General features: G+C 39.4%; 1 protein-coding gene across 5 annotated transcripts in view; it reads left to right on the top strand.

The window, feature by feature from the left end:
• The window catches only part of LOC122830714 (vacuolar protein sorting-associated protein 13B-like), a 297,339-nt gene that overhangs the window by 58,523 nt on the left and 225,968 nt on the right, over nt 1-12,848 (top strand). For all 5 annotated transcript variants that reach the window (XM_044116313.1, XM_044116310.1, XM_044116311.1 and 2 more), the window contains one exon: nt 12,639-12,773. In XM_044116313.1, coding sequence (XP_043972248.1) covers nt 12,639-12,773 — 135 coding nt within the window. The remainder of the gene's footprint in view (nt 1-12,638; nt 12,774-12,848) is intronic.

Genomic DNA, 12,848 nt, shown 5'->3' with positions numbered 1-12,848 from the left:
CCAAGATTTTGATCTGCATTGCTGCTATAATGACTACATACTCCTTAGCTCCTTCGCCTCTGGCTCAAGTTTATTAGAGTCTTTTGTAGTTGAGCTGTTTTCATCTCTTTTTTTTTCCCCCCTTCGAATTGTATTAAAAGTTATATTATTTTTGACTTTTTTCTTTAAAGTTTGATAATAAATTTCTTCTGACATGGCCTCATCTAACAGGACTCTGTTTCTCTCTTTTTAACTTTCTGGATATAGCCATGGTTAAAACATTTGAGGTCCCTTTGTGGCTAGCGGAGCAGCAGTAGTAATAGAGAGAAAGCTGGGCCAGTAATTCTTGTCTGCTTTAGGGCAATTTTACACCCTGATTCCACCACACACTGACCACACTGACCTCCCACACACTGCTCAGATCTGTACGCATCTGTGGGAGAGGGCAGTGTGCTGCTTCTGCATTGTGTGTCTGAGTTTACTGCTACCATGTAAATTGCACTGCGAGTTTATAAACATGTAATTTTGTAGAAGCACAAATGCTCTTACTTATGTTAGCTGCAGCTTAGTAGTAACAAAACTGCGTCAGCTGTTTCAACATCTGTATAATCTTAATTCTAAACGTGCACACTTGATAAACTTGACCTTTTCTTCACATCTCCTTTGTCTTGAAGGATCATTTGAAAAGACAAAGGTAAGATCATTTAAATCATCGCAGCACTCGCTTTTCCCAGCAGTGATTGATTAAACTTTGATCCAGCCACCACAGCTGTTTTTCTGGCCACAGAACTCTGTGGTGGTCTGGTCTACAACATGATGAGGGGGAGGTACTGGTAGACGTCGGTGGATGGTGGTCACCGGCCATGTTCTGGATGATTGCCGGGGGATATATGAGCTGTGACATAGCTTTAGCATGACAGATCCTCAGGAGAAAGAACAGAGGAAGAGAGACTGAATGTTTTAATGAGCAGAATAAAAAATGAAAAAGAAAAGGAACCTGAAGGCTGAAAGGGAAAGTGACAGGACGAGGGAAATAAAGCGACTTAAGAGTTTGGGACCAACATCAGTGCCCAAAGTTACAACTGGCCATTGGTTCCCTTTATTACACACTGCTCTGGCGCCTCTTTGAGTGTCATGTTTGGCATATGGACAAAGAGACAGGAATATGCACAGATGTGTGCCTACCTTTATCATTTCTGGATCATATGTGCACTTTTGAACTCGCACCATGTGATCCTATTTAGGGCAAATGACTCAAAAATGTTGAACTAGAGCAAGTCAGTGCTCTCACTGCATACCAAACAGATGGATGTTGATATTAAAGAAGGACATGGGATATTACGTACAGTGCAGTCATTATTAAAACAAGTCATTTGTTTTTGTTTCTTCTCTCGCTTAAATCTTGAAAAGGGAGGCTAGATTTGGAGTTCGTGGGGTTGCTGATGGCCAAAAAAAAAGGGAAGATATCTTGCATCACCTGAGCATATTTGTACTTTTTTTTGTACCGTTTTTCACAATATACCCTGTTGCTAGGAAACAAATGTCATTTCTGAGATTATGTCAACCATAGTTCTAACACATTTTTGCACTGCATGAAAAAGACTACTTCTCCCATGCCCAGCACTTCATACTTCTGTGATCTAACTAGCTTTAAGAGCCTCAGTCTCATGCAAATCCCCCTGTGATGCAGTGGTACAACACTGGTTGTAAGAGCTCTGCTTAGAGGTGGAAAACTGTCTATTTTCATCACTTCATCACCTCTGTAGTCTGATATGTGGCATTCTGTGTTTAATGATGTCTATTTGCAATGCTTATCTGTCTGTTCTTTTCTTCCATTTTTTTAAACTCACCTTTATGGGTTTTTTCTGTCTCTACTAGTTATCCTGACAGTTGAATGATCAGGGAGGGTTCTGTTTTTTTACCGAGTTGCTTTAAGGAACCTTTTAGGAAACATGATGTTCAACATCTATTAATTACAAGTTGGAGGAACAAGCAGCTTTACCTTGTCAGCTAATAAGCCCAACACTTTTTGCAAAGATTGTTTGGATACATTTCAGTGTTTTACAGTGAGAGTGAAAGACAGAAGGACCAGTGGTTTTCTTTGGTCTGTGGTTGTCACAAATGTCAGTAAAGAGATGAGGAATTAAATGAAAGCCCTAAGATGTCTGTTTCAGCGTAGCCTGGCCCCTCACTCAAATATCCATACTTCTTTGAAGAGGTAACTTATTGGTTTGGGAGAAAATTCTTCCTGTCTTCTTGTCTGCTTCACAAATTGACATCAGGACAAGAAGAAAGCTAAGAGAAAGTAAAGAGAATGGGCTTTTTCATCTATGCGCAACCTTTTTTCTGACATTAAAGACACGTTGTGTCAGCATCAGAAAGCTGATAAATAAATCTTGCGTGGAACTTGAGACAGTTCTTGTCAATGAAAACTTCAATGGACTACAGACGGCCTTTATCCCAACCATGGCAGATTGTGATGATGTTTTAAGTCACTCCAGACTCGGTCTTTCCCTACATTTCTTTTGTCTTAGTTAAGCTGTCTGCACCTTTGCTGTTGCTCCTTTTAGTCACTAGCTAACAAGTAATGCCAGTGGAGTCAAGCATCAAGACTTTGTTGACTCATAATTAGACTTCCAAATGCTTAGTATGTTTCTATTTAATGCCTTGAATGGACCTCAAAGTGGCTTCTGTTTCCTCCATCTAAAAAAACAACCACAGACATATTATTTATTATTGCGATGGTGGTTTTGATTGTGGCTAACCCAGTTTCCTTCCTTTACCATGGTAACCATGTCCTCACCACTCTGCGTTTCAAGCTCCCAAATAGTCATGCAGACACATGGTTTCAGGATGTTCGTATTTACACACACCTTTCATACGACACCAAAGACCACCTATGGGAGATCCCTTCCGCTTCTCTGTACGCACTGACCCTGCCATTCCCACTCCCTCCTTGCATTCTCTATTTTGCTTTTATGCAATGGTCACAACGAGCGTGCCACACTTTTCTGCAGACAGCCTCCTCCGTGGACAATGACATTACAATTTCCATCCAGGAGTTTTCAATCTTTTTATTGTAGTAGTTACTTAATGAAGAAATCTACAAATGTACGCAATTCCTCACCAGATTCCTCAGATAAACGTTCCTTGAAATTATTCATGTCTTCCTCAGATACAAAAAGCTGAGCACATTCCTCGATAAAACACAGAAACTCCTGACCAATCACACAACACTTTGAGCAGATCTCATTTGAAATAGTTTGACCGGGGTCTGGTGTCGAGAAGGAGAGGTGCATGCCTCTGATATGAGCACAATGAAGCATTTTTTTTGTCATGCTTCTCTATCAATGAGAACCTATTTCTACACTTTCAATGAAATATGTGGGAGTCTTTAGTCTTTCCGTCACCACGCTCAGGTTTGACCAATGAACAGCCCTCCCAGGTGACCAATAGTTAAATGTTTCCATCCATGACAACTGAATTGTCTTGGATTACCATGTAGTGCGTCCAAGATGTCGTTTGTGATAGTGCACACATTCATATTGTAATGACTGAGATTCAATATGTTGTGCAAAATGTGAAATAAACACAAATGGACTGATCTTATATAGCACCATTTCAGTCACATTTGCCATTCCTAGCATTTAGAAAGTACCAAAAATGTGTTTTAATGTTTTACTCAGTAGTGGCTCACAACTTTGTCTTGGAAAGGTAAATAGAAATAATAGGCAGATTTACCCACTGTGGCCTTGGTTTATAAGACGAATAGCACAGAGGTGGCGTGCTGTGGTGGCGTAGGGGTTAACGCGATCCAGGTTTGGAGGCCTTGAGTCCTTGACGTGGCTGCCGCTGGTTCGATTCCCGGACCCGGCGACATTTACCGCATGTCTTTCCCCTTTCCTGTCAGGCTACTTTCATATAAGGGACACAAGAGGGGAGGGAAAAATAAAAAAAATAACACAGAGCTAACAACTTGTTGACTATTACAGTGTCAGTGCTTGCACTTCTCTTGATCATATTTAAATAAGCAGAGCAAAAGATGTGAAAGAATTGGCAAAAAGAAAGAGTTATGAGAGCCCAAACCAATTCAACAGAAGCCTTTATTTTGATCTGAAAGGAGATTCTTAAAATTAAAAGCATAGAAAAACTTTTTTTTATGGTTTGGTTGATTAATGGCAAAGATTTTTCAAGAGTTCTTAACATGAATCATCTAGGACATGAAACAAAATCCACTGTGAGAATAATATGTTTTAAAGCACCCGGAGCAGACTCTGGATGTTACCAAGTCCTAAATTAATGACAGACTGAAGTAAATCTGTTTGTATTTATTTCATCTTGTAGTGTCTACAGAGCTGACTCCCTGCTGAGAGCCAACGGTCCCATCTGAGGGTAGTGACTAGTGCCAGCCGAGCACATAGCTCCACGTCAAAAGGCCATAAATATCCGCTGTAACACCCATTGAAGTGCCTCACCAGCACTAAAACCTCAGTCTTGGCTACCACCACACACAAACCCAGCAGTTCCCTCAAAACTTATATATAAATATTGATCCCCATGGATTATTAGTAAACAAGAATGCTTTGCTTGTTATTTTATTAGTTTTCTCTCATCAAGAGAAAATGCACAAGTAGTACAGCCTTTATGACTTATAGATACACTGGGGTGTTAAGATCTGAAGCAAGGGAGAGCACACAGTATTTCCAAGTTGCTTTTAAGCAATAAAGAGACTGGTTTATCGTCATTAGCTGTGGTGTGTTGTTTCGAGCATCTGTCTCGGTGGAACCACACTGGCATTCCATCCTGGCTGCTACTTCAAAGCTATAATGCCCTTGTTTCTTATAGCCAAATTTGTCAGGGCAGCATTAAGCTGAGTATATGAGTAACGGAAGGACTACTGGAAGGACTACTAATATACTTGATCCTCATCCAATACTGTCTTACCGCTGGCTAATTAATTCCCTCCAAACGGCACTGTGGGAATGACCTATTTTGCAAGAAAATGCCTTTCTTCTCTTTTTTCCCCCCTATATGTTCGTTAACATTTCTATCTCTCAGGCACTGTGACTTTTAATTCATTTTTCCCTACACACTCTTCTGTTCCACCCCAGTGTCTGCCAAACCTTGCTTCCTCGGCACATTAGTGTTTGCCAAATTGCTTCCGCATGAAGCCTCCTTAATTGTGGTAATTCAGTGGCAGGGAAAACCATGGCTTGAATGCAGAGAGAACATATGTCACTGTTTTAGTGGACAGACAAAAAGGCAGGCAACACCTGGAGGGGATGGAAATTATGAAAACTAGACCTCCAGCTTGTGCTACCACCAGCACTTAGACCCCATCACTGCCTTTATTGCAATGATTGTCCTAAGCACTGAGTTGTGCAGTTGTAGTAGCCTCTGTTCAGAGTGTTCAACGAGGCCTGGCAGTACTTTTCTCAGTTAGGGAAAAACACATTTACATTTGTATGTATTTGTCTGTAGACACTCGTTTGCTTGACTCCCTGTTTCGATGTACATTCACCCAACTGTGTTTTTTATTGAATATTTTGCTGAAAACATTTTGTAGTCTAGGTTGATTCAGTGAATTTAGTATTTTCAACTATTTGAAGAACTAGTGTGCTTTGAGCAGACCTCTGTGTGCGAGGTTGTGTTGATTGTTGTGCTTTTTCTTATAAATGGTTCATTGTCTTCCTTTATCTAAGAACAGTGTTTGATTTCTTAGGGCTGGTGAAGCCTCAACAGAAATACACAATGGGTGTCATGGCTGTCATTTAGCTGTTCTTGGACTTGACATTTTTTCTTAAACAAGCCCACTAACAAAAATTCTAAATGTATAATACAGTTCAATAGATAATTATCTCAACTATATTAAGAGTTGGTGGCATGGTAAGTGACATTAGGAACAGTACCTCTATGAGAACTGCTCTTCTCTCAGCTTTAACTGCAGGACAAACCACTACTGGTTTGCCATGTCTGTTTTCCTGTCCCACTCTCTCTGCATGTGTCTATATTTCTGCTGTGTGTCAGTTCTGGGCACAATGCCAACAGACCTGCTCCTACTTACGGCTTCTACTACAGCCCCTCCTGACTTAAGAGAGACAGTTATTGTTTCTGCATCAGCACTTAATGGCTCAGCTGGCTGCTTTCAGGCTACCCAACTTGTCTATGTCTACCTCTTTTTCTGTCAGCCCCCTCGTTGCTTTAGGCTCGTTGCCAAGCTGGAGGGTTGTAGTGCTCAAGCTTCTCTATATTTACCTTCATATAATGGTTTGGCAATAATGTACGTCTTACTAATCATTTGCCATCAGTTACAGAACAAATTCATGCATTTACTATGGACTGAAGACTTTCACTTGAATTAAAGCAAACTTGTTTTTCTCAGAATAAGTTAGTGTTGCACTTTGAATTTCTTCAGTCCAGTGGTAGATATCAACATGCCATTTGACCAATCCCCTCCTGAAACACAAACCGGAGGGGAAAAATATTGGCATATGTAAAAAAAAAACAAAAAAACACAACAACTCCTGACTATTGTTGATAGTCACAGAAAGTTGAAACGTACCTTAGCTCTGCCACATTCAAGTTAAGAGTTCTTCCTGTTAATTTCCTTCAGCTCTTGTCTAAGTCATTTTTGCTTTGTTGCAGCGGATTCAGGAAGCAGTGTCTGTGACTATATGTTCTCATCATAAACTCTTCGGTTCTGCACTTACACACTTCTGAGTTCCCTTTTATTGTGTGTCAAAATTGGGTCGTAGGTTTACTCTGAGATGATCGAGTTCAGATTTTTGTTAATAAAGTCAGAATCATCCGGGTCTGACTCTTGATGCTTTGAAAAAATGATTTGATTTCTCTTCTATACTCTGTGCGAAGACTTTTAGATGTCTGAAGTGTAAGTTCACAACACTGATGACTTAAATGGAAGAGAACTATGGTTTCTACACTTTGAACTTCCTCAGCTCTACAGCTCAATGGTTGAGTCAGGAGTGCTTAGTGGAGGAAAACTCACTGAAGAGGTTTACAGATGGAAAACCCGTAAACAGGCAGAAAAACTTTTATGTGGCTTGGTCATTCCATAAATACTCGCATAGTTGTGATTTTAGAAAGCACAAGAAAGAAAAAGAGGAAAACATGAGCATTGCTGTTGTTGTGGTTGCTTACCATCCCCTGCAGCTGGCTTATCATTAGTGCATTATTGCATTAATGCAGTTTTTGTGCCAGCATTGAGGCCTGGAAGACAGCTGTCTGGAAACAGTGCAAAAAACAAACATAGTACTTGCAGTGCTCCTGATCTGCTTTCAAAATCTGCCACTGACTTTCTAGGTCCCATATGGAATAAAAAAAAAAACAAAACAAAAAAACACTCAGGAAGCTTCAGTAAAGAGGAGACAGGCTGATCATAAGACACTTCATGGGGGTTAACTCTCAGTTATTTTATGTTTAAAAATAAAAATAAAATAATTGCTATCAGTGGAACTCATTCGCTGAATAATGATGTAAAATAGCTCACAAGGTTTTTTCTTTGTACTCCTTCCAATCGTCACAGTAATAAATTGTGATTTTAATATTAATGTATGTGAACAGGTGCACATCATACTTTTCCCATCATCTATGTCTGGCTTCCATAAAAATGGGCACTAGGGCACCACACAGCTTACTGATTTTGACCTGATTTTCTCTTGGCCTTATTTCTATAAATTAGTGTTGTTTTACTGACTTCCTTTTGCTCTTTTCCTCCCGTCCTTTCAGCACGTCTCATCGGGGTTTCTGTCTGACGGAGTACTGTAGCCTCTGACCCTTAGCTGTGTGTTTATGTACCTCTTGCACCTGCCTTTGCTTGACGACTAACAGCGCCACACATACATTCACTTGGTCTCTTAACACGCAGAGACGAACAGACACACGTCTGGTTGTGTTACATACACATGCACCTTGCACACATACGACACACAGAATGCCATTGTTCAAGCTGACAAAATTACCAACCCTTGTTTTTTCACTCTTCCTGTGCACCCCACATTTTTATAGTCCAACAGCTGGACAAAACATTTTCGAGAGCCCCCCCACCACTTCCCAACGCCCTCCTCCTGTTCAGCAGCTACCAACCCAGCAGGTGCGCTGTGCCCTTGAGGGCGTCTACGTGGGCAGAAGGGATGTGTTATCGTGATACCCCTGGTGCTATTTATCCATAGCATGTTGGAGACTAATTATAAAAACTGAATTTAAACTCAGACTGTTCAAAAGCTGATCGATAGTTTAAGACCACAGTTTTAAAACTTTTAGTTCTCCTGAAAATAGTCTTTTAAAGATTGGTCAGGGTGGTTGGGAACAAAAAAAGTTAAATGGTAAACCCAAAAAAGTTTCACATACACAGAGCAGAGGATCGAACAGGGGTCTGTAAAAACAGATACTTGACCCAGATTAAGGCCCTTCATTTAGAGCAGTTTTTAAAGAACAGAAAACAGAAAAATCTTCAAGTCCAGTGACGCCTTCTACGCCACAAATTCTGTTGTTGGACTTTTCAAGGGAGGACCAAACATGGCACATTCAAATGTGGTGGCAAGTTTCATTTTCAGACAAGAAAATTCACTTTTGATGGTTTTCATGGTTTCCAACATTGCTGGCATGAGTGCCCCACTGTTTTCCCCCACTGTTTTGTACAGTGGCTCAATCACAATCGAGAACCTTTGTTCTTCAAGGAAACTAACAAATGTGGTTAACTATGTGAATATCTTGACTGAGAGCCCTAGTCATTACAACGATGACTGGATCTTTCAACAGAAAAACACTGCAGTTCACAGTACATGTCTAAGGGCATCTCCCAGGAGAATAATGTTCATCTTTTGGATTATCCTCCATATCTCTCTGATCTAAATCCTGTAGAAAATGTTTCAAAAATGATGATGAGAGATTCTTACAAAATCAGATTTCATGAATCCCCTTCATGTAATCACCTTTAACACATTGAAGAGTGTTCCCTAATTCTACTGTAAGCATTGCATGAAGCATTACTATTAATCAACAAAATATTCTTGGGTTCCTCACTCCAGAGTCCTTTTGGAACACTTTTAGTTTTGCTCAAATATTTTTTTGGTTCTATAGACTGTTGACCAGCTGATGAACAGACAGTTTTTAGCCCCAGGCTCCGGTTTTGTTTTTGAATTTTGAAGCTCTGTTTCGAACTGGGGGACTCCCATGCAGTACTAAATGTGAGTTCTTCTAACGCTTTCTTTGGTCTTATGACTTCGATTGTGTATTTGTTATACCCTGTGATATACAAACCAAATCACAATGTATTAAACTAATGTAATACTGAAAAGTTAAATGGACAATCACAGATATAGTAATACTGCTTCAGCGTACCACCAGTTTTTTATGACAGTTCTGCATTTATTTTGATGATATAAAAAGCATGTGTTGTTTACTAGCAGCTGACTAATGCATCCAAAAGATATTAAAGCAATTTAGTAGTTTAGAAAAAACAACGTCCAATAGAAGCGCATTATTAATTTGGATTTAAACATGTCCACGCTGGAATGTCTTCCCACTACTTTCGTCCTAAATAGACTGGAAGCTGTTAAAGGAGTAAGGAGCCAAAATCCCAGAGCGACATGAGGTACTGTTCTGTTTGACTTGCAGGTTTGTTAAAGTGTGTTGCAGAGAGACTTCAGCTGGGTTGTTAATGTTACCATCTTCCATCTGGGCGTATAGAGGGCCTCTCAGACAGCAGGTGAAGAGGTTGATTGGTAATTTGTCTGAAAGAGAGAGAAGGGAAGTCAGTGGTTAGGGATTTTAGCAATTTCCCAGCAATTCCCTTGGTTAAGTGTGGTATTTGTGGTCAAGTCAAATCCTGCCATCCATGTCTGCGTGTTCGCAATAAAAATACATTTGAGCTACAGTTGAAATGAACTCAACACACCAAGAGATGTTCATCTGATGTTTGCCACCATTTAATCTTGGAATTAAAAAAATATTTTGTGTAAATGTCTCGTACTTTATTAGTACCACTGGAATGTATTGGTTGAACATGATATACATTCCACTGTTTTTATGCATTATGATCAGAACCTTTTACTGTTTCAATTTAGGAGTTTCAAGCTTCATTGCCAAATGAGTTTTTTTTATTTTGTTTCTTTTTTTTCATGGTTCCCCAACTAAACTTTGTACATCTTCCATTCCTAGAGAGGAGTACCCTTCCAAGCCAAACAAATCAGCCTGTGTTCTCAGCTGAGTCACTTGACAGTAAAGTTACATTTGGGGGAGATCTTTAGCACAGAAGTACACATCGAGAAAACTTAGGTTTGTTGAAAGAAAATATAAGAAAAGTTCTGACAATGTGTTCATAAAGTTGAAATAAATTTTGGATCTTCGGAATCAAAGGTGTATGAAGTCCAGACTAGGGCTGTTGTAAACGAATATTTTAGCAATCGAGTAATTTGTCGATTATTCTTACGACTAATCGAGTAATTGGATAAAAAAATTTGATAAAATAAAATACTGGTGAATCTAGTATAATACCAGTGTTACTATTGGAAACCAACATCTGTCCAATTTTTAATATTTCAGGATCCCTAATGGTTACTTTCCTGTAGTTTAGAAACAATTTTACAATGATAGCACACTTTCTAAGTTAACTTGATGAAAAGTTATACAAGAATTTGAAATTATATTAAATTTAACAATAGAGAGGCAGGCTCACAAATACGTTTCTAAAACATGTCTATACTCCAGCTTTTAGTTTATGTGTACATCTCCAATCAGTTTAATAAATGAACTCATTGCCTAGACATTTTTTAGCTTTTGTGTTCATGTTAGCGACGGGATTTGACACCTCAGTTCATCACAGAAACTCATCTACCTGCTATGCACCCTCACGATGCGCTCTGCCACCCGATGTTGAGACGGGATGATATAAAATAAATTTTCCTGTTCATCTGTAAACTACACTTACACTATAAGCACCCGCCACCCGCCGTGTCCAGTCTATCTGCTCACCTGTATAAATACTCCTGCAGCACTCTTCCCGCCGTTCGCTTTGAACCAGCAGCTTCCGGAAGAGAAAAGCTGCCGTACTTCAGGCATCACGCCATTCATTTTAAGGATGTTGACTGGTCCCGCAAAAACGATGAAAACCTGGGCATTATCATCAATCAATGAAATCCCCACAGGCCGAACTCGAAAATTGGACTCTCTGTTGCCAACACTTAGCTTTCTTCAACAACTCATTGGCAGAAGTGAGAGCTGTGTGCAAAGCAAATAATGTCCCTGCCGGAACACTGTGCGCTAAATAATAAAACATAAACTGATGAAGCTTTGAGGCAGATAAACTTTCCTCAAGGAATTTGAATAATGGAGGTACTCAAATTATTTGAGGAATCGTTTCTGCCCTAGTCCAGACCATACTCAATTTTGTATCAAGAAATACAAAATGAAATAATGAATATAGTTTGGGGAACAAATATATGATTTTATTTCATTTTTTGTTTGCTTTCTAAACTAAAAAAGAACAACCAGCTGACCTCTTAAGCATTTCAATATTTTGCTACTGGTTTATTTCTGACTTTGTGGTGATTCATAAAACACAGAAGAGGATGTTGGAAAATAACTCAATGGAAGAGAAATTATTAGGATTTCTGTTATTGCTTTCAAAATTTTTGCAGTCTTTTACATCTGTACACATCACTGCTCTTCCCCTGGTTCCTACAGAACCGTCACATTAATCAGTTGGGAAGTAATCCCCAGTTAAACGATGTCCCTTCTGTTTCATTTAATTAAAATTGCACAACTTCTACTTGGTTTAACCTTAGTATTGTTTTTGTGGCGTTTTGTTCTCCCCTTTGGATTTGTTCTCAGAGTCACATGTTCAACATGTTGCAAAAAACCCAAAACATCTGTAAACTCGGTAAGAAAAAAAGTGTTGACTGCTTGTCGGAAATGAAGAGGCATTACTGTATGAGGGGATTGTTTTGAAATATCCCGTAAAGTCTTGTTGGAAATGGTGATGTAAGAATGCAGTGTCTTTCCCCTGGCCAGTTTGCAGCTCTGAAAGAATGTGTCAGGTGATGGATGGATCTTCCTCCCTTCTCTCAACAGGCTTTTTGGCACAGGACACCATTTACTTTATAATGCTTTTCAGTTATCCAGCTAGCGTTTAACCTTCTTCTGCTTCTCTGCGCTTGAAACGGTTTCTGACTATAAAAAACATTGACATATAATTACTTTTGGTATGAAAACTCTCCCACCACACACACCTGCAAGTTTCACACTCTTTAGCACTGTTGAGTTATGAGGAAACAAGGTTATTAGATGATGTGAGGTGCAATTATTTCTCTTTTTAATAATTTTAGTTTCAGTTCTCTTAAAAACATCCGCCCTTTAAAATCACTCACAGTTTTCATCTTTGGGCTCTTCAATATATGCATGTAGTAGAATATACACATCCATATGATGCTCTTGGAAAAAAAAAAAGGTAATTTTTGTCTGTAGTAACCACTACAAAACACTGTTTTTTTTAATGCATTTGTTAGTGTGTTGTTTCATAGCACTTGGTTGGTCAGTTGTGATTAAAACCCAATCAGATAAAAACAAAGCCACAGGAGAAGCGTTTTAAAGTTGCAAGACTGTAGTTCATATTCACTTTTTAAAAAATTTTTTTTTATTAGGTGTGAAATATCCCGGCCCGTCACCGACTCTCGAGGGCTTGATCCAAAATCTGGAGCTGAAGTTCTGCAGCCGTGCGATGGTGAAATGTGCCTCAGGAACTGTGGGAGCTGTAAAAGTGTGCGCCAGGACCCCAGGTGTGTACAGCTGTGCCCTGTTAAAACTTTACTGCTTGTGTAGGAGGGAAAGAGTGAGACAGACTAGACTCTTCC

The sequence above is a fragment of the Gambusia affinis genome, linkage group LG05 (assembly GCF_019740435.1).
Source record: "Gambusia affinis linkage group LG05, SWU_Gaff_1.0, whole genome shotgun sequence".
Taxonomy (NCBI): Eukaryota; Metazoa; Chordata; class Actinopteri; order Cyprinodontiformes; family Poeciliidae; genus Gambusia; species Gambusia affinis.
The sequence above is the reverse complement of the archived record's forward strand: the minus strand, read 5'-3'. Positions and strand labels throughout refer to the sequence as shown.